This window comes from Pantherophis guttatus, chromosome 9 (genome assembly GCF_059756535.1).
Source record: "Pantherophis guttatus breed Tessera chromosome 9, ASM5975653v1, whole genome shotgun sequence".
Taxonomy (NCBI): domain Eukaryota; kingdom Metazoa; phylum Chordata; class Lepidosauria; order Squamata; family Colubridae; genus Pantherophis; species Pantherophis guttatus.
In genome coordinates this window covers 1096198-1120577 of record NC_142071.1, presented here as the reverse complement: position 1 = coordinate 1120577, position 24380 = coordinate 1096198, and the positions used below count along the sequence as shown (strand labels likewise).

Sequence of the window (24380 nt, the reverse complement as noted above, 5' to 3'; positions counted from 1 at the left end):
ACTCAGCTCTATTTTATTTATTTATTATTTATTTATTCGTTCAATTTATATGCTGCCCTTCTCCGGAGACTCAGGGCGGCTTACAATGCGTTGAGCAATAGCTTTCATACTTTTGTATATACCTGCTTAGTAGGGCTTTCGGCCCCTCCTAAGCGGTGTTCTTTTTTATACAAAGTCATCTTATTGCCCCCACAAACCGGGTCCTCATTTTACCTACCTCGAAAGGATGGAAGGCTGAGCCCACCTTGAGCCTGGTGAGATTCGAACTTGCAGTAATTGCAGGCAGCTGGTGCTAGTTAACAGCACTTTAGTCTGCTGCGCCACCAAGGCCCTTGACAGTAGCACAGGCCTTAAAAATGTATTTATTTATCTTTATCTTTATTTATTTTAGTTTGAATGTTTTAAATTTTGGGCCAAAGTCATATAATTCTTTTAAAAATTTTAAATTTTGTATTGGTATGTGTTTTAGTTCTGGCTGTGCTGAGTCCACTAGGAGAAGGGCGGGATACAAATTGAATAAAATAAATAAATAAATAAAACATTTATTCAGCCGCCCATCTTATATTGACCTTTTTCACCGAACTCGGCATAACACATCATGCTGTCCCAGGAGAAGCAAAATAATAAATCCACATGGTTTGGTTTTTTTTTTTGATACCTCCCCACCGTTCTATTTTCGGTCCAGCCCAAAATATCCAAACTGCTTTAATATTATTCAAAATCTATTTAAAAGGATGCGTTGGGAGACAAAGTACAGGCTGCCATCGAAGAAGCCCTAACAATGAATTTTGAAGGCACAATGACAGTCTACTCACAGCGAATTATTTATAGCATCAAACTGCCTTTTCTATTGTTAGCATTCTCACGAGTTGCCCTGGGAAATCACATTCTAATTCAACCCTCTTTTTTCACACACACACATACACAACCAGATTTGAAAGACGAACACAATTAAGCACAGAAGCTGGTTTTGGCTTAGCATCCAGTTCTGCATCATCGAGATACCGGGGGGGCATCTACCATTTTAGGAAGTCAGCATACCTAAAGTTTTTAATGTTTTTTAATCTTTTAAATGTTTTTAGTGTTGTAGGAAAAATGACGGACTAGGACAAGCTCTTCAGTGCAGGAAAGAGTTTTTATTTGCGCAAAGGTTCAAACAGTCCGAAGACCCAAAAGTTTGAAACAAGATGGATGATTTCAACCAGATATTTATACAGTATAAAGACAAAGTTATTACGAAGAGTACAACATTTCACACGTAGAAGTTACCCTTTAATCTATCTCTAGGAAAGACATAACAGCATGGTTCCCACAGGCTCAGGCTTTCAGCTCCGGAGCTCAAGACATAACAAAAGGAGATAAGAGGCTAGAAGACGCCTCAAGGGCAATAAGGAAGCAGCACCCCTTATCCAGGGATATGCATGACATTTGGGATGCAATAAACATTAAACAACAGAATGTATCTGTTTAGGGTCAGTTTGCCCTTCTACAATTCTGTACCTACGTCAAATACCGTTTGTCATTTCAGCACCTTGGCACGGGAGAGGCACTTCTGTCTTGACCAAAGATTTGGATTTCTAATATTTGAGTTTTATCCCAATATCGAATCTTAGCCTGGCTCATTAGAATGGTTTTTTAAAAATTTATTTATTTATTTATTTATTTATTTATTTATTTATTTATTTATTTATTTATTTAATTTGTATGCCGCCCTTCTCCAACAGGACTCAGGGCGGTGAACAGCCATGGTAAAAAAATAACATATAAAATTTAAAAGCAGTTTAAAAACATTAAATAATTAAAAACAACCCGGATTAAAACCAATTTCAAATTAAAACCGAGGGGATGGGATCAAGCCAGCCCGGCTAGGTGAAAAAGATGTGTTTTCAGGGCCCGACGAAAAGTCCAGAGGTCTGGTATCATGCGTATTGTGAGCTGCCCTGAGTCTCCGGAGAGGGGCGCCATACAAATTTACTAAATAAATAAATAAATTAATTAATAAATAAATAAATTAATAAATAAATAAATACCTGGCTTAGTGATGTGTAAAGGCAGCAGCTGTTGGATGATAATCATGGTTTATAGTTCAGTGATGTGCAAATCTGGGCTTTTTCAACCAAGAGCTTTGTACAAGTAATCCTCAACTTCCAACCCTTCATTTAACAGGTGAACAAAGTTACGAGGCCGAAAAGGTGACTTACAACAGGTCCTCACACTTACAACTGTGGCAGCATCCCAAGGCACCACTATCCAAGTTTGAACTCTTGCAAACCAGCATGCACTCACAATGATGGTGTAGCATCCCTGGGATCGCCACGGCAACCTTCCCAGCCAGCTTCCGAAAAGCAGCCACTCACCGAATGACCGTATGATTCATGTAATAACCTTGGCAAAAAAAAGGTTCATGAAATGAGGCATAATTCACTTTACGACTGGCTTTCTTGGCAAAGGAAATGCTGGTCGCAACTGCCGTCATAAGTTGAGGACTACCTGCAGTGAGCAGGACGACAAGGTTTTCACGCTTATGATGGTTCGAACACTTGGTGAGTGGCTCATATTTATGACGGATGCATTGTCCTGGGGGTCACACGATTGCCTTCTGTGACCAGCAAAGTCAGTGAGGAAGAAAGATTCACTTAATGTGACAAACAAATGATCTGCTGTGGCAAGAAAGGTCATAAAATGGGGCAAAACCCACTAAAGTCTTATGGTTAGCAAATTTGGGGATCAATTGTGGTCATAAGTTGAGGACTACCTTATATATACTATACTGTTCAGTCAAGAGAGAGTAAAAAGGTATGTACATAGACCTTGAGCTACCAGGAAATCTCCCAGAGCTGCTGGGCAGGTGGAGTCTTCATTATCTTCACCATCACAAATAGTGTAGGGACTCCTGCTTGGGGTTGGACTAGATGACCCACAAGGTCCCTTCCAACTCTGTTAAATATTATTCTAAGGATCATCATCTGTTTTTTTTCTGCTTCAGGCCTTCACGCTTCAAAAGGAAACGTAGTAACGGAGACTTACCGAATAAGCTACAATGAGTTGGGGTTTGTGTTGTCCGTTTAAGGCATCACTGAGAAACATCAATGATGAGGGTGACACAACCTGTTACCCCCACATGTGACAAACCCTATTAGGGACTCAAGAGCTTATCTATCTATCTATCTATCTATCTATCTGTCTGTCTGTCTGTCTGTCTGTCTGTCTGTCTGTCTGTCTGTCTGTCTGTCTGTCTGTCTGTCTGTCTGTCTGTCTGTCTGTCTGTCTGTCTGTCTGTCTGTCTGTCTGTCTGTCTGTCTGTCTGTCTGTCTGTCTGTCTGTCTGTCTGTCTGTCTGTCTGTCTGTCTGTCTGTCTGTCTGTCTGTCTGTCTGTCTGTCTGTCTGTCTGTCTGTCTGTCTGTCTGTCTGTCTGTCTGTCTGTCTGTCTGTCTGTCTGTCTGTCTGTCTGTCTGTCTGTCTGTCTGTCTGTCTGTCTGTCTGTCTGTCTGTCTGTCTGTCTGTCTGTCTGTCTGTCTGTCTGTCTGTCTGTCTGTCTGTCTGTCTGTCTGTCTGTCTGTCTGTCTGTCTGTCTGTCTGTCTGTCTGTCTGTCTGTCTGTCTGTCTGTCTGTCTGTCTGTCTGTCTGTCTGTCTGTCTGTCTGTCTGTCTGTCTGTCTGTCTGTCTGTCTGTCTGTCTGTCTGTCTGTCTGTCTGTCTGTCTGTCTGTCTGTCTGTCTGTCTGTCTGTCTGTCTGTCTGTCTGTCTGTCTTGGGGCAGGTAAGTGTGCCCAGGCCAGGAAAACACACAACTGCCTTCAGGGATGCTTGCTGACAAGTGGAGCACAAATGATGTCCCTGAACCAGCAAGAGGGACATCCCAAGAGGGTCTGCAGCAGGAATCCCCTCCTTGGGGGGGGGGGCTTCTCAGAGTGGCCCCTGTTTTATGTGACACCCTGCACCTCCCAGAGGGACAGACAGCCCTGAGCCCACTGGCATTTCCCAAACAAGCCAAAACCATTTAGTTTAATTTTCAGGTAGTTCTCAGCTTGCAACCATCATTTTAAATTATTCAAATTATTTTCCAAAGCACCTGAGGGCAGGACAAGAAGCAACTGATGGAAACCAATCAAGGAGAGAAGCAACTTAGAACTAAGGAGAAATTTCCTGACAGTGAGAACAATTAATCAGTGGAACAACCTGCCTCCAGAAGTTGTGAATGCTCCAACACTGGAAGTTTTTAAGAAGATGTTGGATAACCATTTGTCTGAAGTGGTGTGGGGTTTCCTGCCTGGGCAGGGGGTTGGACTAGAAGACCTCCAAGGTCCCTTCCAACTCTGTTATTCTATTCTATTCTATTCTATTCTATTCTATTCTAGTCTAGTCTAGTCTAGTCTAGTCTAGTCTAGTTTAGTCTAGTCTAGTCTATTTTCTATCTTCTATTCTATCTTCTCGTCCCGTCCCGTCCCGTCTCTTCTCTGTTCTATGACTGTTCAAAGTTATAACAGGACTGGAAAAAAAATGACTTATGACCGTTTTTTCACACTTATGGCCACTGTCGCATCTCCAAGGTCACATGATTGAAATTGGGACGTTTGGCAACTGGCATGTACTTATGACGGTTGCAGTGTCCTGGGGGTCATATGATTTACCTTTTGCAACCCTTCTGACCAACAGCCGGCACGGAAGCTGAATTCACTTAGCAATCCTGCTACTAAACGTAACTGCACTGAGTCACTTAAACCGCAGCAAGAAAGGTCATAAAACGAGGCAAAACTCACTTAACGTCTCACTTAGCAAGGGAAACGTTGAGCTGAATTGTGGCCGTAAGCTGAGGACTCTCTGCCACGGGTGTCCCATTTAGGTGTTGCCTGTCTCTGTGTGGTGTACAATTGTTGTTTTCTGCAATATGCGTTAGTTTCATGTTAAAGAATTCCCAATGCTAATTATTTAGATATATTTATTTTATTTATCTGTTTTATTTAATTTATATACCGTTTTAATATTGTTATATCATATACCGTTTTAATATAATATTATATTGTTTTAATTCTTTAGTTCTTTAATTCTTTAATTCTTCCCCTTGAAGGTTTTTTTTTCTTATCTTGCACCTGCTCTGCCCAGAGTTTATCTCTCCCTCGGTATCACACTTGGACCATAAGGAAGGCTGAGAAGGCCAAAGAATGGAGGCCCTTGAACTCTGGTGCTGGAGAAGACTCCTGAGAGTCCCTTGGACTGCAAGGCCATCAAACGGGTCAGTCCTAGAGGAGATCAACCCTGGCTGCTCTTTAGAAGGCCAGATCCTGAAGAGGAAACTCAAAATACTTTGGCCACCTAAGGAGAAGGAAGGACTCCCTGGAAGGAAGAGCCTCATGCTGGGAACGATGGAGGGCAAAAGAAGAAGGGGACGGCAGAGAACGAGGTGGCTGGATGGAGTCACTGAAGCAGTCGGCGTGAGCTTCAATGGACTCCAGAGGATGGTAGAGGACTGGAAGGCCTGGAGGAACGTGGTCCATGGGGTTGCGATGGGTCGGACACGACTTCGCAACTAACAACAATAACGGTATCACACCTGGCTTGGGAAGACACAATACTCCCTTAGAGGCTTTTCAGAATCCACCCAGCCTGAGCGAAAACCAGGTGAGGCACATCATGTATACACGTACAATGACAATAGTTATTTATTTTATTTATTTATCCATCCTGGTTTTATTTATTTATCCATCCTGGTTTATTAGCCTTTCCCTGGTTGAAGGTCCCACTTCTTCCACTTGTCGTATCCCACCCATGGTCTAACAACGCACAAGGGGGTGTTCATCGCATAAATTATGCCTCAAGAAGCCAACCTCTCCAGGTGTCAACGTGCCAAGACAATGACTGGCTTCCCACAACACAAGGGCCCACTTCCCAACTCTCAGTGACCCCCCACCCCACGCAAGGGTTGTGCGAACCCAGTCAAGGAGGACTTCAGAGAGCGGATGAGAAAGTTCTGTTCCCAATTCCTGTCCCTCCCCCGCCGTGCACGCACACACCTGCAGCCCAGCCACTCACCTTGTCACGCACGCACGCACATACAGACCTGCAGCCCACCCACTCACCACCCCTCCCAGCTCTTCCTTCCACACCTGCCATGGTCTCCAACAGGGAGCCCAGGGGCGCCAGCTCTAGTGTGTGCCTCCTACAGGATGAGGCTTTACTAAACCTGCATATCGCTTGACTCCTCAATCTCCAACCAATAAAATCCTCCATAAAATCAATCAAAGGTAAAAGATGAAGCACCCTGAAGCCAGGGGTCTCCTCCTGCCTCACCTGGTGGAGGGGGGGAAGTGCCTCCAGCGCTCTTTTTAAACCACAGCCAAGTGGGGAGACACGAAATGATAGAATATATAATGTATAATATATGATAGATATAGATAGATTATATAGATAGATATATAGATAGATTATAGATAGATAGACTGAGATAGGTAGATTGATTGATTGATTGATTATAGATAGACTGAGATAGATAGATAGATAGATAGATAGATAGATAGATAGACTGAGATAGATAGATAGATAGACTGAGATAGATAGATAGATACATAGACTGAGATAGATAATAGATAGATTATAGATAGACTGAGATAGATAGATAGATAGACTGAGATAGATTATAGATAGATTATAGACTGAGATAGATAGACTGACATAGATAGACTGAGATAGATAAATAGACTTAAATAGATCGATAGATAGATAGATAGACTGACATAGATAGATAGATAGATAGATAGATAGATAGACTGAGATAGGTAGATTGATTGATTGATTGATTATAGATAGACTGAGATAGATAGATAGATAGATAGATAGATAGATAGATAGATAGATAGACTGAGATAGATAGACTGAGATAGATAGATACATAGACTGAGATAGATTATAGATAGATTATAGACTGAGATAGATAGACTGAGATAGATAAATAGACTTAAATAGATCGATAGATAGATAGATAGATAGATAGACTGACATAGATAGATAGATAGATAGATAGATAGATAGATAGATAGACTGAGATAGATAGATAGAGATATGATAGATTATATTTAAGACACACAGGGGAAGAGAGATGCAATGTCCCCCCCAGGCTACGTTCCCATGACGGGCTCATCCCAGGTTAAGGATGCCGGGCGATCTCCGCGAGCCTCCCCTTCGCTCAGCAGGGAGAGCCAACCCGGGTCCTTCCCGAGCATTCAGACGTGCAGAGAAACCCGCGGGTGGCCCAAGGCTTCTGCTCAAGCGGGAGAACATCCGCCGCCGTCCGGGTCGGAGCAAACCCACCAGGGCCAAAAAAAAAGGGGACCCCTAGAGATCATCGCGGGGACCCCAGAAGAGGGGGGCCCGCCAGAGCCGCACAGACACGCGTGTCGGGCGGTTCCCACGTTCCCGGACGCCCTTTCCCCGGGGATGGGAAGGGGGGGGGGAGGTTCCCACGACCCTCAAGACCTGCAGGTGGCCCGAAGGAGCAGCACTCTGCACATGCCCCGGAGCCAGGGCGCGCTGGGCCCAAGAGGGCTCCCCCCCGCGGGGATTAACCCTAACCCTGCCGTCCGTCCCCGCGGAGGGCACTCTGCACATGCTCGGGAGACTCACCACACATGGCGCCCTCGATGCTGCTGCTCTTCCTCCTCCTGCCAGGCGGCGGGTCTGCGGCTGCCGGGCGGAGGCGGCGCTGGGCGCATGCGCAACGCCCGCCCCGCTATTGGCTCGCGCGGCGGAGAGGCGGGCCCGTCGCGAAGTCCCCGCCCAATGCCTGGCTGGCCCTGGGGACGTGGCAGCCGGAGGTGAGAGAGAGAGAGAGAGAGAGAGCCTCCCTGGGCGGGCGCAGTCTACCTTTGGAGCGAGGAAACCGGAGCGCGCTGCTTCTTCCTGGTCGGGGGCTTCCCCGGCTTGATGCCACGGTGCAGCTTGGAAGAAGGGATGATCAGGGGGAGGAGGAGGAGGGGGGGGCTCGGGGATGGGAGACCACGGGGTAATCCCAGGGTGGAGGTTGGCGGGGGGGGGGGTAACCGGGAAAAAAGGCCCTCCGCCTCCCTCCTGCAACCCCCGGAGTCAAGTTGGGCTATAGAGGGGCGGGAGGGCTCGATTTTCTTTTCTTCTGTTATTTTGAGGAGGGGGGCGATGAAGGGGGGGCTGGGCTGCCCTCTGCGGGGTTTGGGCAGAAGCTCCCCGGCTCTCTCTGCCCGCGCATTCGGGAGCATCCCTGGGCCGTAATAAACCATGGTTTAGGAATGGTGGCTTCTTGTTGCGAGGCTGAATTGGGGCTGGGGGGTGGGGGTGGGAGTGCAATGGCTGCGTTTGTGCGGGGCCCCCCTGGCCCTCCCCTGGGTTGCCTTAAGCCAGTTGCCTGAGGTTGCACCATCGCATCCGGCTCACGCCCGGAATGGGCTTGATTGGCACCTGCAGATTAATCGCCATGCATCAAAAGGAAACTTTCTTGCACGCAGCTCTCACCTCCAATGTACGCTACAGAAACAGGACTAACTAGGTGGGTGGGTGGGTGGGTGGTAGGTAGGTAGGTAGGGATGGATGGATGGATGGATACATAGATGATTGACAGACGGATGATAGATGGATGATGGATGGATGGATGAATAGATAGACAGATAGATAGATAATAGATAGAGATATGGATGGATCGATGGATGGATACATAGATGATGGATGGATAGATATGGATGGATGGATGAATTGATAGATGGACAGACAGACAGATAAAAGAGAAATAGATATAGATGGATGGATAGGTAGGTAGGTGGGTAGATAGATAGATAGATGATAGATAAATGATAGAGATATAGATGGATTGATGGATGGATACATAGATGATGGATGAATGGATAGACAGACAGACAGGCAGATAGATAAAAGAGAAATAGATATAGATGGATGGATAGGTAGGTAGGTAGGTAGATAGACAGATGATAGATAGATAGATGATAGATAGATAGATATAGAGATGGATCGATGGATGGATAGATACATAGATGATGGATGGATGGATAGATACGGATGGATGGATGGACGGACAAACAGATAGATAAAAGAGAAATAGATATAGATGGATGGATAGGTAGGTAGATAGATAGATGATAGATAGATAGATAGATAGATAGATAGATAGATAGATAGATAGATAGATCAATGGATGGATGGATACATAGATGATGGATGGATGGATAGACAGACAGACAGACAGATAAAAGAGAAATAGATATAGATGGATGGATGGATAGGTAGGTCGGTAGGTAGATAGATAGCAAAATTATGCATGTACCCAGATATATGACCTGACCCAGAGAAACAAGAGAGTCCACTTTGGATGTCTACATGTACATGGCGAGAAAAACGAACCTGGTGAATCTTTGAAATGTACTTTGCTCATTTGTTTCCGTCTGTCTTGCAAGGAGGACCTCGGAGGTCTGAACCCATCAACTGGTGGTGCAGCTATAAGCGGCTTTTATATGTTTTATTTCAATGTTTTAAGCAGCCCCATTCCAATTGATCCATCTGTGTGTGTGTGTGTCAAAACTAGGAATCCTGTTTGGATAGGGCCCATCTCTTAAGACTGCAATTCTGTGCACCTTTTGCGAAACATCACACTGTGTGTATTGAATGTAGCCAGTGGTGAAATCCAGTTTTTTTTACTAGCAGATCTGTGGGCGTGGCTTAATTGGCTTGGTGGGCATGGCAAGGGAAGGATATTGCAAAATCCCCATTACCTCCCCACTCCTGGGGGAAGGATGTTGCAAAATCTCCATTCCCTCCCCACTGTGGGGCCAGCCAGAGGTGGTATTTGCCGGTTCTCCAAACTACTCAAAATTTCCACTATCGGTTCTCCAGAACCTGCCAGAACCTGCTGGATTTCACCCCTGAATGTAGCCCCCTGCTCTCATGTACTATAGGAAGGAGACCTTCAATTTCTTCCTAGCTTCTATGGCTGAAGCTTTTGAGTCTTTGATGGACCCAGGAAATGTAAAATGAAGGCTGGCCCAGCTCTTCCAGTTTGTCCTCTCCAAGCACTTTCTGTCACAGGTGAAACATTTGGGGAAAGTTGTCCAGGATTCCTAGCATTTAAAAAGCAGGGGGGAATTCATACAGGTCATGCAATCCAGAGAATTAACCTGGAATTAAGGAGAAACTTCCTAACAGGGAGGACAATTAACCAGAGGAACAGCTTGCCACCAGAAATCATGGGAGCTCCATCGTTGGAGGCTTTTAAGAAGAGACTGGATTGTCACTTATCCGAAATGGTATAGGTTGTCCTGTTTGAGCAGGGGGCTGGACTAGAAGACCTCCAAGGCCCCTTCCAGCTATTCCTATTCCTATTCCAATCCCCATCATAAAATACATGTAAGGCCAAGATCTCATCCCTTCCCATTTCTCAAGTCTTCTAAACTTCCGCAACGGCTGCCACCATGTTCATCCAACGTAACTTTCTCCTTTTTCCTTCTCTCCCCACCCCCTGACTTCTAAAAAGCCACAAGCACAACTGGTCCTGCCACTCCTTTAAAGCCTGATCCGGCATGGCATGTGCTGGGCAGTTGTCCTGAGGCGGATGGCAGCTGACGCAACCGGAACAATCCAAACAGAAGCGGACAGGAGAACAAACACTTTTTGGGGCCAGTGAAGTTCACCGCCCAGGAGGAAGGGTTTGCTTCGGTCCGAAAAAGGCAGGCAGCAGCTAGAAAGTGAGGACCAGGTGTTGAATGCAACAACTCTAACTTGCCCATAAATACACATTTTGGAATGGGAGTTAAGGGCTCCGGGAAAGGGACTGCCTGGGATTTATATCATTTCTGAATCGACTCTCAGAGATCAGCTTCTTGGTTTCTCTATGTTCCCTTTCCGGATCTGGTATTTGCTAAACCTTGTAAGCTCCTCCACCACCCATCATTGCCCCCGAAACCTCCCTCAAATTGCAGATCCCACAAGCGGACCCTGCCCAAGTATGACGCCAGCCGAGCTTGGTAACGGAGGGCCCATTGCAGGAATGGTGAACCTCGGAGCTGTCCCCCACAGGTGCTTTTTTTCGAGAGGCAACTGGACTTTCTGGTTTTTCTTTGAAGACGTTTCGCTTCTCATCTGAAGAAGCTTCTTCAGCTCTGCCTTGGAAGAAAAAACACAGAAGTCCAGTTGCCTCTTGAAAAAGCACGTTTTCGAATAACCATGATCTGGATGACTGAGAAGCTCCACAGACTCTTAGCTATGTCAAAGATGACACAACAAAAGTTTTGGGTGACATGCTAACATTCAGCACCCAACAACTCTTCTGGAACGCACGGCCCATTCTTTGATTTTCGGAGGACGCGGCCTCAACCTTCCAAAAATTACTCGTATTTCAGTCTTGTCATTATTTGACGTTTCTTTACATGAAGCATAGGTCATAGCTAGGTCTGGGTTTTTTAAAAAATAAAATGAATGTGTAAAGAATTGTCTCTCTTGTTCGGGGAGGGAGGGGCAGTAATATGCCAGCATAAATCAAATTAGCCATTTTCCAAGAGGGTTGCCAGTCAGTGGCCGATTTCCTTCAGATGGCCTCGGCCTGCTTCAGCGATCAACTCTCCAGAAAACGCTGTGGCAATCCATTCCACGCCTCTTGCGGGAACGCTGAATTATTCCAGTAATGCTTTGAGCATCATTTTTTCCCCCCCCTGCCGTCACAAAGGCTTCATTTACTGATTGTATCACGTGGGATGCAACATCTCTGCTTTGGCAGAAGCAGAGATGTTGCAAAGGAGAGCTATTTTTTTTTCCAGAAAGCCTCCTGGAGAAGAGGTTCAAGGAGGTTAAAAAATTAAGCTGTGTCCCATCCCAGACAAGAAGCAAGGGATTCCCCCACCCACCCTCCACTCCCCGGGGCTTTGAATACAAGGGCACCTGTCACAGGCCATGAAGACACTGTGGCACCAGTGACACCATTTGTGTCATTACAGGTGGTTGACTTAGAACCAACCATCTAGCAACCTCTTGGCAGTACACCATCACTGAAAAGAGAGACTTGTGGGCAGTCTTCGCACTTACGACCAATTTTACCCACACAGATGGACACATCCGTTAACCCAACGACAGTCGTCTCTTTTAATTGGTAGATTGTACAGTACTCCCTCCTATGGGGCAAGTAAAGAATGGCACTAAAGGCAGCACAAGTTTAAACGTAAGTTTGAGCCACGGTGCGTCTTTATTCACAATGTGCAGGCAAAGTTCTAGAATGACCACACATTCAGAATTACATACCAATTGCTTTAATTTAAACTGATTTTAAACCTTTGAAATCGGCCGTTTCAAACCCCCCTGGATCCTTACTGGAATGTCGCCTTGCAAGGGACATGTCTCAGTTGCTATGCTTTGCAATGGAAGGAGCTGCTTCACCCCAAGTTTGAGCAATGTTGTTCTATTTTCCAAAAACAGACGAAGCAGCACATAAAACCTCTGTAAGCCTCCGTGTCTCTTTCAAAACCCCAGTTTGGTAATGGAAGGTCAGCCGATCCCCTCAATGGCTCCCACCAATCCACAAGACACCCTTGAGGATGGGTTTCAAGAAGAAAGGCAAGGCCCGTCTTCAAAAGCTCTACACCCCAGCTTCAGGCTAAGCCATTTTTAAATTGTCCTCCAAAATGTATCTCCTCTTTAAAGAGACCCAGCTCCTCCTCTTTTCATGCATTCCTCTAAAATGTAAATGCACTTAGTGGACTTTATTGGACCCACAACACACTTCTATTATTTCCTTACAACCACAGCATCTACGAACGCCTCACTGCAACCAAGCAGGATTGTTTGCTCCACAGATTCAAGACATTTTTTTCTGGAGAAGTTCAACTTCACACACGAGATCATCATTCTGCATCCAAAGCGTGATAATACGCGTGTTCAGGCTCCAAGTGCAAAAAATCCTATTCCGGTGGTAAAAAGAATGTTTGGCTCCCTTGAGATCACCAAGGAAGACAGTGAAGTCTGCTGAATTTTGGAACAAAGTGTTATCAGATAGTTTCTAGGCAAATAAGGTAAATGACAGTGGTATTAGTGATATTTTATTGAACTCATGGGCGTTTTTTTTAAAAAATGAAAACTACAAATTTAAACCACCTGATGAGAGCGCAATTAAAAAAATATTTTTGGAATCTAAGTAGCAGGGGGGAAAAGTTTTTTTTTTTTTTAAATGCAGTGCTCTATGACCAAATCATGTCCAGAAGTGACTATAGTGTCAGTGAGAGAGAGCCTGCCCAATAAATAGGTAACTGATATTCAAGGAAGATAATTGGAGATACTTCAGAAAATATTTGAATCCAAGAGAGGAAGCATGTATTTTAGAAACTGTTGGGAACCTGCCTTTTCTGTGTGCTTTCCTCTTTTTGTTCATGTAAAGCAAAGATTCTTCCTATTTGCTTGTTTTCTTATACGGTGAAACAATAATAGAATTGGCCCAATGAAGAAACTGCATTGGGCCAATTTAGACAAACCCACCAGGCACATAGTTTCTGCCCACAGTCCAGGGCTCTTCCCTGATTCAGGTTGACTTCACTTCTTTTTCTTCATTATCATCAACAACCTGAAAAACAACAGGCAGGCAGGAAGTTACACCTAGACTATCAGACTATCAGCACTGAGAACCAAGCCCAGGAAGTAGGACATCTTTTAAAATAACCCCAGCACCACTCTCATCTTGTCTGGTAATGCAGGCGGCCTCCAAATTTGTTCAGAAAATGCTGAGATATTCTGAGCGGGTCAAACATCCAGAAGGAAACCCTAAATATGCCTGGCAGCAACCCCGATCCTTTTAAACAAGTAAGACGTCAATACCTACTGAAATTTTTTGCCCACGCTGTAATCATTGGGAACATGGAGAAGACAGGTGGGGCACAGCTGGTGCTTTCCCAAAGGGGCTTACCTGCTCCACACCTTCCACCTCTGGAATATAGAACTGCAGCATGTTTTGTATTCCGCTCTTTAAAGTGACGATGGAACTGGGGCAGCTGGTGCACGAACCCTGCAGCTTCAGCTGCACGATCCCGTCTTCAAAGCCCTTAAAGATGACGTCTCCCCCGTCCTCCTGGACGGTTGGCCTGAGGAATATTAAGGCAGATGCATTGAGACCCACAGCTGCAAGTCTGCGGTAGATGAAATAGCATTACGGGCAGCAAATGCTCAAATCTTTGCATTAACGTCCCAAAGTAAAGCTCAGATTCTCAGCCAACACATGGATCTCTCTCCTCTCTTTTTTTTTCCATACCCCTCTCTCTATTTTCCACGTGGCACTGCCGATTCCTGGAGCAGCCTGCAGCTCGTTACGCCACCTTCCCCTTCTCTTTGCATTAGCAACATTTTCCTTAACACATCTTGAGCCAAAGCCGTGGATACTCGGTTTTACGCCAGAGCAACCTCTCAGCCACGTGACCCTTATAAGAAAAAAATCTGGTGAAATACAGTCACGCAAACTTAACCAGCCTACAAAAATGTGCCATGTTTGCATTGTTTACTGCATTCTGTCAGTGCCAATTGGGAGGAGATGGCCTGGAGAGTTCGCAGTGGCTCAATTTATGTGCTCTCCTTCTGGTCCCACTCTTTTCTACTCTGGCTCTGGAACTGTCACTGCAACAGATGAAAAGGCTCCTACTCCTGACCCACATTAGAAATACCATATTTTTTGAACTATAAAACGCACCTTTTCCCCCCCAAAAAAGAGGGTGAAAATCTGGATGCGTCTTATACTCCGAATGTAGCCCTGCCCAGCTTCTAAAAGGGAGGTTTCAGAGGCTGAAAAAAGCATCAGAAACGAGGCTTCAGAAAAGAAGCCCCCAAACAGAGCTTCAGAGGCTTTTTTTCTGAAGCTCTGTTTCGGAGGCTTTCAGAGGCAGGAAAAAAAGTTTTTTTCTGAAACAGAGTTTCAAAAGTTTCAGAGGCAGAAAAAAAAGCAAAAAAAAGCAAGGCACAGAGCTCACAACCAAGGAGCCGTGTTCCCAGAGGTGTTGCTAAAATTCACCTCTGGGAACAGCTGATTAGAGGCCCATCCACCTGCCAATCAGCTTTTTTCTTATTTTCCTCCCTAAAAACTAAGGTGCGTCTTATACTCCGAAAAATACGGTATGTAAAATTCATGCACTGGCTTGAATTCTGTAACTAAGAAAGAGTAACTTTTAAGGTTTGTTTTGCCATTTCCCTTCATTACTTCAATACTGAAGAACTGAAGAAGCTTCTAGAATGAGAAATAAAATGTTTTCAAGAAAAAAAAGCCTTTTGGAAAAAGCACCTTTGCAACTTCAATCCAATACTTTTACAGCAACATAATCATCTTTCTTCTAATCAGCCTGGCTATTCAGCGACAGTAAAACTCCATCTTTGTTCAAACTTTTTTTTTCCCCCCCCTGAAAATTGAAATACGGCAGGGGCCGAATCCCAGAGGGCATACTTCAATGTGTGAAATGAAGGCAAAAATTGTTAACTCAGCTTTATACACAAGATCTTTTGATACCCATTTGCGTCTGCAATGGATTCATGGATTAACTTGGCAGACTTCCTATTTACCTCTACTTTTAATGCCCGCTAACACCCGAATGTATCACCTCAGCTGTCAGAAGTTGAAGAATGAACACACAGAGCTCAACATGATTAATACTCCTTCAAGAAATCAGCAATGAAAAGAGGGGGCTTTTCTCTGGCCCTTGAAAGTAGTAATGAACATCCTGTTTGCCCCACTAGCACGTTTTAAAATCCTGGAAATGCTCCAGAAGGAATATTGACAGAAGTACCAGAATGTGAATACTGTTTAAAGAATTCTCCCGGATGATGTTCGGGTTAACTTTTTTGCTGAACACAAGCAATTTAACTGAAATATTTGGGACTTGAGTAATAAGGGTGAACATGTAAGGACAGCAACGTTTATTATTATATTTATAGCTCTCAAACACAATCATTAACTCTGCAAAGCATACACTATTAAAGGTTTTTAAAAATGCACTACAAAGAGAAATGTCTGGGGAAAATGAAATAATTTCGCAAAACGAACAATTTTGCAAAACGAACAGCCCACACCCCACCCCAAGGCCTGGGGAAAAGCCAGATTTTAAACAAGGTCTTGAATGGGGCCATGTGAATCTCTGGGGGCTTGTTGTCTTAAGAGGTCTCTGGCCCACATGCAGGCATCAGAGATACACCAGACCAGGGATCTCCAAACTTGGCAACTTTTAAGACTTGTGGACTTCAACTCCCAGAATTCCCCAGGCAGCATAAATACTGCTTTATATACCAAGCACACGCAGCGGACAAGGGTACCTGATTCTGGTATCCAGCAGCTCTTTTATCATCAATACAACTTCATCGTCTTCTTCAGATGGGGCTGAAACAAATGAATCATGTTTATCTCACTGGGCAAAGAGGAATTAAAATACAGGTAATCCTCGCCTTACGACCACAATTGAGCCCAAAATTTCTGTTGCTAAGTGAGACAGTTTTGCCCCATGTTATAACCTCTCTTGTCACCGTTTTTAAGTGAATGACTGCTGCGATTAAGTCAGTAACATGGTTGTTAAGTGAATCTGGCAAAAGGGGATCCTATGAGACCCCGGGACACTGCGACCGTCATAAATATGAACCGGTTGCAAAAGTGACACCTACATTACATCACGCTCAAATGACATCATTTCCATCACTTGGCATGACCTGAGACCCAGGTTCGAATCCTCTCTTAAATGTGAAATAACAGCAACTGGCAAATGACACAGTTTTTGACAAATTCTGTGTAATTTAAATAAGGATAATGCAAGTGACAGAATTGCAGTGAATGACATACTTTGGATTTAATGGGCATTCCTGAGTAACAAGCACCCCCTTCACCCAATGGCCCCTTAAATTAAGGTTTTATTGTTCTGTACCTGTGTCTGTACGAGGGACCTCTTCTGTAACAATGGGCAAGCCCGAAGCATAGAAGTCCATAATAGTTGCGTAGATATCAGGCTTTATTAAATTCCAGTCCACCTCCTCACTTTCCTGTGAAGATTTTAAAAAAATAACAGACCATAAATGTGGAGAAAGAATTTTACTGGACACACCATCCTCACATAAACTTCTGGGAGTCTTATTAGCAGGGCAAACTCTGCAGGAGCTTGTCTCTAGGCACACAGGGTTTCTGCAGCTGCCAAGTAGGGTTTGGAAATGGGGCGTCCCTGTTTAATAGTGAAAAGAACGCTGCTATTTTTCATCAAATTATGTCAGGAGCTGGTTTGAGGAAACCCCAAAAAAGGGAGGAGGTACGTATCACTCTTAGATCTCACCCGGTCTGATACATGTCAGACTAACATCAATCAATTCAACGGAAAGACGTGCAAACTAATCTTTTGAATGTTCAAACACTTGCAAATGGACCCAATAGGCAGTCCAATCTCAAATGATAGGGGAGAGAGAAGAGAGACAGAGAGGGAAAACGTTTACCAAATGTTACACAATCTATTTGCGTCTGCTTTCAATCCATGCCCAGCAGACCAACGCAGAAAAAAATTAAGCCTTGGACGTTGGCAAACCTGCAGCAGGACAGAGCACCATAACTGGGTCTGTCTTTTGTTTTATATTTCAATTTTATGGGAAATATATTTTCATTTTACGGGAAATGCACTTCACAGGTGTTTTCCTACTGTTTTAATTTTTATAGAAATTGTTAAAAATTCCCAACACATTTCACTACTGAAAAGAACCCTCTTTTTTAATTGAAATGTGACACATAAATCAACAGTGCAGAATTCCAAATGCTATTCAACTGATGTAAGCCATCTCTGTGTTCTAATTCTGCAGCATATTGAGAAAAAAATATATACTGTAGCTAGTCATTTATACTATCAGGCTTGTGTGGGGTATTTTTAGATTTACCTTTGTGACAGTAATGAAGTCTGTTCCGAAAAATACACTTTTAACGCCTTCAATCCGAAAGAGCTGTCTAACCAGAAAAGAAAATGAAGACTTTGAAAAACAATGATCTCCATTCAAACTGCTCATCAAAATCCTCCTATTTCTTCATATTGGTTCACACATGCACATTTGTGCTTCATGACTGCAGTTTCTAGAACGCTGTTATCCTAACTCCTAACTTCTTCAAATGTGTTAGCATCGTCTTTCCAAGAAACAAGGATGGAGTTTTAAAACACACCCCATCCAATCAACTCTTTCTGCTTTATAGTTAACCCAGAACCTGTGCTAGCAGCAATGACTTCTAAGCTAAAAGAAAACATTGTAAATAGGGACAGGTCTTATTGTGGGGGCCCTCAATCTTTGATAAGCAACTAGCATATCCTAAGTATGAACAGCCAAGCATGGCAACGGCGGGCTAATTTGGAAGACTGAAGCATAAACCTTCCACGTGCCTGGTAATTATGCAAATGGCCTTTGCATCCAGGACTGTGATAATTGTATACAGGGAGAAAATACATATTAAGACTGCAGCTGCATGGCATGGCATCCCCTCCCCCTCCTCCCTTTGGCTCAACCATACATCCCTTAGGTGGTTATTTTTTCCTCCGAGGAAAAAAGGCTGGGAGGAAAAACTCATTTGTAGGAGGATCCTCAGTCATATGGAAAAAGCCCAAGCATCTATATCAACTAAAATCAAACCAAAAATTCGCCCATCCCCAGAGATTTCAAAGAGAATCAAGCTGCCCTTACTCCTCTCTGATATCAATGAGATTTATGTTAAATCACAATTGATTTCTTAAAAGTGAACTGAAAGCTGAGAGAGGAGAGTTCCCCCTTCTCTGATTTCCATCCCTTTACAAGAATAAATTTTGCATGGGCTAAAATATCCTCCAATTTTGGTGCCTCCAGCAACTGCAGTCCAGGGTATCTTTGCCTCTAATCAGGGATCTGACTGGGACATATTCCCAAATAACATCACGCTGTGTGAAACCCTTTCCCCTCCAAACCTTGCTAACGGAGAGCAGTAGGTGGAAGCAGGAGACGGGAATTCCATCGTTCTGGACTCCAGGACTGGTTTTCCTGGAATAAACTTTAAGCTGTTTGGATTTGGAGTGTCCTGTGTCTGAATAAATAGAGACCTCACTGAAATGAAGAAGAAGAAAAAAAATATTTTGAAACAGGGTCATTCACTGGGCCAGGATCAGAGTCAACTAGCTTCACTGAATCTTTCTGCTCTCTGCCCACTAAGAAGCAAACACCTTTGCCCATCATACAAAAATGAAATTCTTCTAACATAGTGAGAGATTAGGCACGTGGAACTGAAACATCATCTTTCAATGTTTTTATCATGAATACATTTTAGAGAATAAGCATTTTCATCCCACAGAACTGAAAATGCACAAGCAAAACACCCACCTGACATCTGTGGCACTGCAGGAAACAGGAAAGACTTGTGTGGTGTAACAAAACGGTATTGTTGTTTAATTGATACATTCGTACTCCTTAATCCCAAATGACAAAAGCTGAATGGAGGGGAAAAAAAATACAGCTAAGAATGCCATAGTTTGATTCTTAAGACAGTTTCATGGCATTTCCCATACTTCAACCCAAACAGGAATGACTGAGGATTACTCATGAAAGGCTGATTTAGATTTAGAGCTTTTGACTCGAAGGAAGGAAGAATAAATATTTCAATAAATAACACCATTGAGAGGTGAGAAAATCTGGGGACCTATTAAAGAATTGATGGCTGGGAAAGAATAAAAATTCTAGCAATTTCTGCTCTCCTTTCTCCTTTCATATCTTTCTCTGCATGAAAACAGATGTTGAACAGGCCTCAGGTCGTAATTGTTTGCGAGTAAAGTTGCAAAAACAGGTGGAGAAATCTTTCGGAAGAAAATACGGCATTTTTGTGCTACCCCTATGATTACCCTCAATTTAGCAGTGGGAATCCAGTTTCCTGCTTTGCAAGAACAGCTAAGAGAGCAAAATGCCTGTCCAGTCACGTATCGACAAGTTGAGGCTGGGGGATTCTGGGAGCTGAAGTCCACACATTTTAAATTTATTGAGGTTGAGGCCATCTAGATTATCAGCAAGACTGTCTAAGAAAAGCAAAACGAAATATATATATCTAACAAAATGAAATAAGCACCTGGCATATTTTGGCGTGCCAGTTTTTGTATTCCTCCATTACAAAACTACAGAAGATTAGAGTTTTGGAATTTCTGTTCTGTTCTGTTGTTTTGTTTTGTTCTGTTCTATTCTATAGGACAGGTCTCTGTTCATGTGATTCCTTGCCCTTCCTGTTGTTTTTTTAAAGTGGGCCTTTTATTATTAATATTACCGTATTAATACAATCAACGGGAAACTAGCATGCTTCAAAGAAAAATGCTCCATCCTTCTTTCTGTCATTGCCTTGGAAGTCAGGCCTGGGCAACAAGCCAGACCCAAAGAGAAAAAGGTGGCTCAGAGCACAGCTGGCTGCACACCTCCTCCCTTCAACAGCAGCATAAATCAACCGTGTGGTTAAGACACTGCTCAGAGGTATGACATTTGCATCCGTGCATGTTTTGAAGTGCACTCCCCTTCAGAGCCAGACGGCTGCTCAGCCCCATTCAAAATCCTCACCCCCCACAGAAGCTGCGAGACCCTTGGAGAATGAGGAAGGGTGTAATGCCGGGGTCCCTAAACACCTGTGGCAGACCATTAAGAATGAAGTCTGTAATTCTGTCCTGCAAAGGACAAAAACAATGACAAACTAATTGTGGGTTTTTAAATCAATCTTTTAAGCAAAGGAGACCAGGCATGGGGATCTGGATGTGTGCAGCACAGCAACTTCCGTCATCGAGTGCAATTTTTTTTTTTTAAGACCTCCTGCGTATGACTTTACTTATTAACCTGCATATAACACCTCTCCTGCGCGAGCTGCGCTGGCTCCCGGTGGTCTTCCGGGTGCGCTTCAAGGTTTTGGTCATCACCTTTAGAGCCCTCCATGGCTTAGGACCTGGTTATTTACGGGACCGCCTGCTACCACCAATAGCCTCCCACCGACCAGTACGCTCCCATAGAGAGGGGCTCCTCCGGGTGCCATCGGCCAAACAATGTCGACTGGCGGCCCCCAGGGGGAGAGCTTTCTCTGTGGGGGCACCTACGATCTGGAACGAGCTCCCCCCGGAGATACGGAGGATCCCGGATCTGCGCACCTTCCGTCGCGCGCTCAAGACTTTCCTATTTCATCAAGCTGGCCTGACCTAAGTCTCTCACCTTTTTATATGGAAATTTTAAATTTGGTTTTAAATTATTGGGGTTTTAAATTTGTTCAGCCAAATTATTTAATTCGTTTTAGTTTATTTTAAATTTTGTATCTATATGTTTTATTCTATGGCTATTCACCGCCCTGAGTCCTTCGGGAGTAGGGTGGTATACAAATTCAATAAAATAAAATAAATAAATAAATAAATAAATATGCTTTCGCGTGTTTTAAGATCGCTAGGTGCAGTTTTTAGCTGCTGTAAGCTGCTCAGATCCAGGCATTCAATGGGACCAAGGTCCAGTGTGCTCCAGTCCACATCAAGGCCTGAGAAGGTAAGGGCGACGGTGGAGGACGGGGGAAGCGGCCAGGACAGAGAGAGAGAGAGAGAGATACAGAGAGAGAGGGGGGCAGAGAGAGAGAGAGAGATACAGAGAAGGGGAGAGAGAGAGAGAGAGAGATACAGAGAGGGGGAGAGAGAGAGAGAGAGAGATACAGAGAGAGGGGGAGAGAGAGAGAGAGAGATATACAGAGAGAGGGGGGGAGAGAGAGAGAGAGAGAGAGAGAGGTCAAAAGGATTTTGTGGTTCCTGGTGTTTTTTAACACCACCAGTTCTCTTTCTTCTTTTCTTTTCTTTCTTTTTCTTTCATTAGATTTATACACCGCCCTACTCCTGAAGGACTCAGGGCGGTGAACAGGCACAAAATAAAATACATAAATACAAAAGTTAAAAGATATAATTAAAACCAGATTAAATCATTTAGCCCGAGACAATTAAAAATCCCAAAATTTAAAACAGATTAAAATTTCGATGTAAAAGAATGTTAAAACAGGGGAGAAAATTAGGCCAGGCCGGATTGCTGGAGCACGGCGGAAAGTGCGTAGATCCGGGATCCTCCGTATCTCCTTCCAGATAGTGGGTGCCCCCCTCTGCCCTAATGACCTGGTAGGCGTGGCTTGGTGGGTCATGTGACTGGTGGGAGTGAGTGACATCGAGTTGGCCACGCCCACCCAGGTTTTGTGGCTCCCAGGTGTTTTCTTTTCTGTGGGAAAAGGGTCCAAATGGCCCTTTTGAGCATTTAAGGTTGAAGACCCCCCTGGCCAAAGGTTATCCTCCAAGAAGCCCCAGCCCCTTTTTTGGGGGGGGAGGGGTTTCCTCTTTTTCCGTCCCGCCCCCTTTCGGAGACCCTCCCCCAAAGGGATGATTGACAGCTTCAGAGAGCCTGTGGGGGGGGAGGGGAGGAAGAGTCGTATGGAGGCTTCTAGGGACCCCCCCCCCGCCTTACTTTCCCACCACCTGCTGTGGGACGGACTACAACACCCATAATAGCAAATCAAGGGGGGGCGCGAAAGACGACAGAGGGCCATGTTTCCAAAAGGAGGCTGGGGATGATGGGGGCTGGAGTCCAAGGCTTTCTACGGGGCGAAGGAGGAGAACGGGGTGGGTGGGGGGGGAGAGAAATAAGGGGCGCTTTTAATACGGGGGTCTCCTCAGCCTGAGGCGACCCGACACCTACCGGCCCCCCAGCGCCGCCCCCAGACGACGCGCGGCAGCCATCTTGACGCCTCTCCCGAGGAACCCCTGCGCATGCGCCTGATGAGCCCTCCGCGCCCGCTCTCGTAGCCAGACTGGCCTCTACCGGCCAGGAGGCGACATTGCAGGCTCTTCGATGCGCCCGGCGAGCGCGGGGGGGGGGGGAGCCGTGGGAAAGTGGGGGTCTCTCTCTCTCTCTCTCCAATTTCTCTTTCTCTTTCTCTTTCTCTCTCTCTTTCTCCTTCTCCAATTTTTCTCTTTCTCTCTCCCTCTCCCTTTCTCTCTCTCTCTCTCCAATTTCTCTTTCTCTCCTTTTCCAATTTCTCTTTCTCCCTCCCTCTCCCTTTCTCTCTCTCCAATTTCTTTCTTTCTCTCTCTCTCTTTCTCCTTCTCCAATTTTTCTTTCTCCCTCCCTCTCCTCTCTTTCTCTCTCTCTTTCTCCTTCTCTCCAATTTCTCTTTCTCTTTCTTTCTCCTTCAATTTCTCTCTCTCTCTCTTTCTCCCTCCCTCCCCCTCTCCCTCTCCCTAGCCCCCCATCAGCAACTCCCTTTTCTATCCTTTTGCCAGGAGAGGCTACCCGGGTTCTAACCCTGCGGCCTGCTTTGCCCATCCCAAAGGTGCTTTTTCCAAGAGGCAAGTGGATTTTCTGCTTTTTCTTTTTGAAGACGTTTCGCTTCTCATCCAAGGAGCTTCCTCAGCTCTGGCTGGATGGTGGGGAAGAGCTGAGGAAGCTTCTTGGATGAGAAGCGAAACGTCTTCCAAGAAAAACCTGAAAGTCCACTTGCTTCTTGGAAAAAGGATCTTTGGGACAATCGGGACCTGGATGACAGAGAATCTACTTATGGGATCAATTATTTAACCCACTCTCCCCTGAATCAGACAGTGACTCTGGGCGGTAAACCGTAACCCACAGAATTAAAAACTATTGCAATATCAATATACAGATTAATGATTAAAGATGGCAGTTTTTATTCTTCTATTTTTTAATTCGAGGCTTTCGTCTATTGCTCATCAGGGCGGAGATTGCAGTCCTGCCAGCCCTTAAACCAACGTTGCTCAAACTTGGCAATTTGAAGATATCTGGACTTCAGCTCCCAGAATTCCTCAGCTAGCATATGGGCTGGGGAATTCTGGGAGTTGAGGTCCACGAACTCTTTAACAGTTGCAGAGATTTGAGAATTGCTGCCTTAAAATGATGAGCAAATAAAATAAAATAAATAAAAGGAATAAAAAGAACTCAGCAAAATGAGGGAGAAGTGTCTCCAGGGTTTTTGCAGAGAGGGCAGCGTGTGTTGATGCCAGAGGACGTTGCAAAGGCCCCAAAAGGACTCCTCTCTCGAACCTTTGCAGATGTGCAGCATTTCCCATCACATCAGTCAAGGAACCCGCACACTCCTGCTCCAATCTAAGAGTCGTACATATCCTGGGAACCCAACTCTCTGACATCCATGGGCTGGGGAACAGTGGTCCTTTTACGATCTGGGAACTTCAACTCCCAGAATTCCTGGACAGCCACTGGTCTGAGATGGAATAGGATCTGCAGATTGGCCAGGGGGTTGAACTAGAAGACCTCCGAGGTCCCTTCCAGCCCTAAGACTCTAAGATAAGGGGTCAAGCTGTTTCCCAAGGCACCTGAAGGCCAGACAAGGAATAATGGATGGAAACTGACCAAGGAGAGA

General features: G+C 44.8%; 2 protein-coding genes across 4 annotated transcripts in view; both read right to left on the bottom strand.

Moving 5' to 3' along the window:
* The window catches only part of GFPT1 (glutamine--fructose-6-phosphate transaminase 1), a 42351-nt gene extending 34407 nt beyond the window's left edge, over positions 1–7944 (bottom strand). Inside the window, exon 1 of one of the 2 annotated variants that reach the window (XM_087875771.1) lies at positions 7616–7944. In XM_087875771.1, coding sequence (XP_087731897.1) covers positions 7616–7622 — 7 coding nt within the window. In that variant the 5' untranslated portion in view covers positions 7623–7944. The remainder of the gene's footprint in view (positions 1–7615) is intronic. The other variant, XM_087875770.1, reaches the window with a different exon arrangement.
* A 4228-nt stretch (positions 7945–12172) lies between these two features.
* NFU1 (NFU1 iron-sulfur cluster scaffold) lies at positions 12173–22781 on the bottom strand. Of its 2 annotated transcripts, XM_034430752.3 has the most exons (9): positions 22685–22766; positions 19334–19440; positions 18925–19060; positions 17879–17945; positions 16891–17005; positions 16292–16355; positions 13911–14085; positions 13487–13571; positions 12173–12979 (listed from the first exon to the last, which is right to left on the bottom strand). In XM_034430752.3, the coding sequence occupies exons 1-8, from the start codon at positions 22723–22725 to the stop codon at positions 13530–13532; spliced, it is 747 nt and encodes a 248-aa protein (XP_034286643.1). In that variant the 5' UTR covers positions 22726–22766; the 3' UTR covers positions 12173–12979; positions 13487–13529. The 2 variants fall into 2 exon arrangements, with proteins under 2 accessions (XP_034286643.1, XP_034286642.1); XM_034430751.3 differs by having other exon boundaries at positions 12173–13571; positions 22685–22781.
* Positions 22782–24380: the final 1599 nt, after the last annotated feature.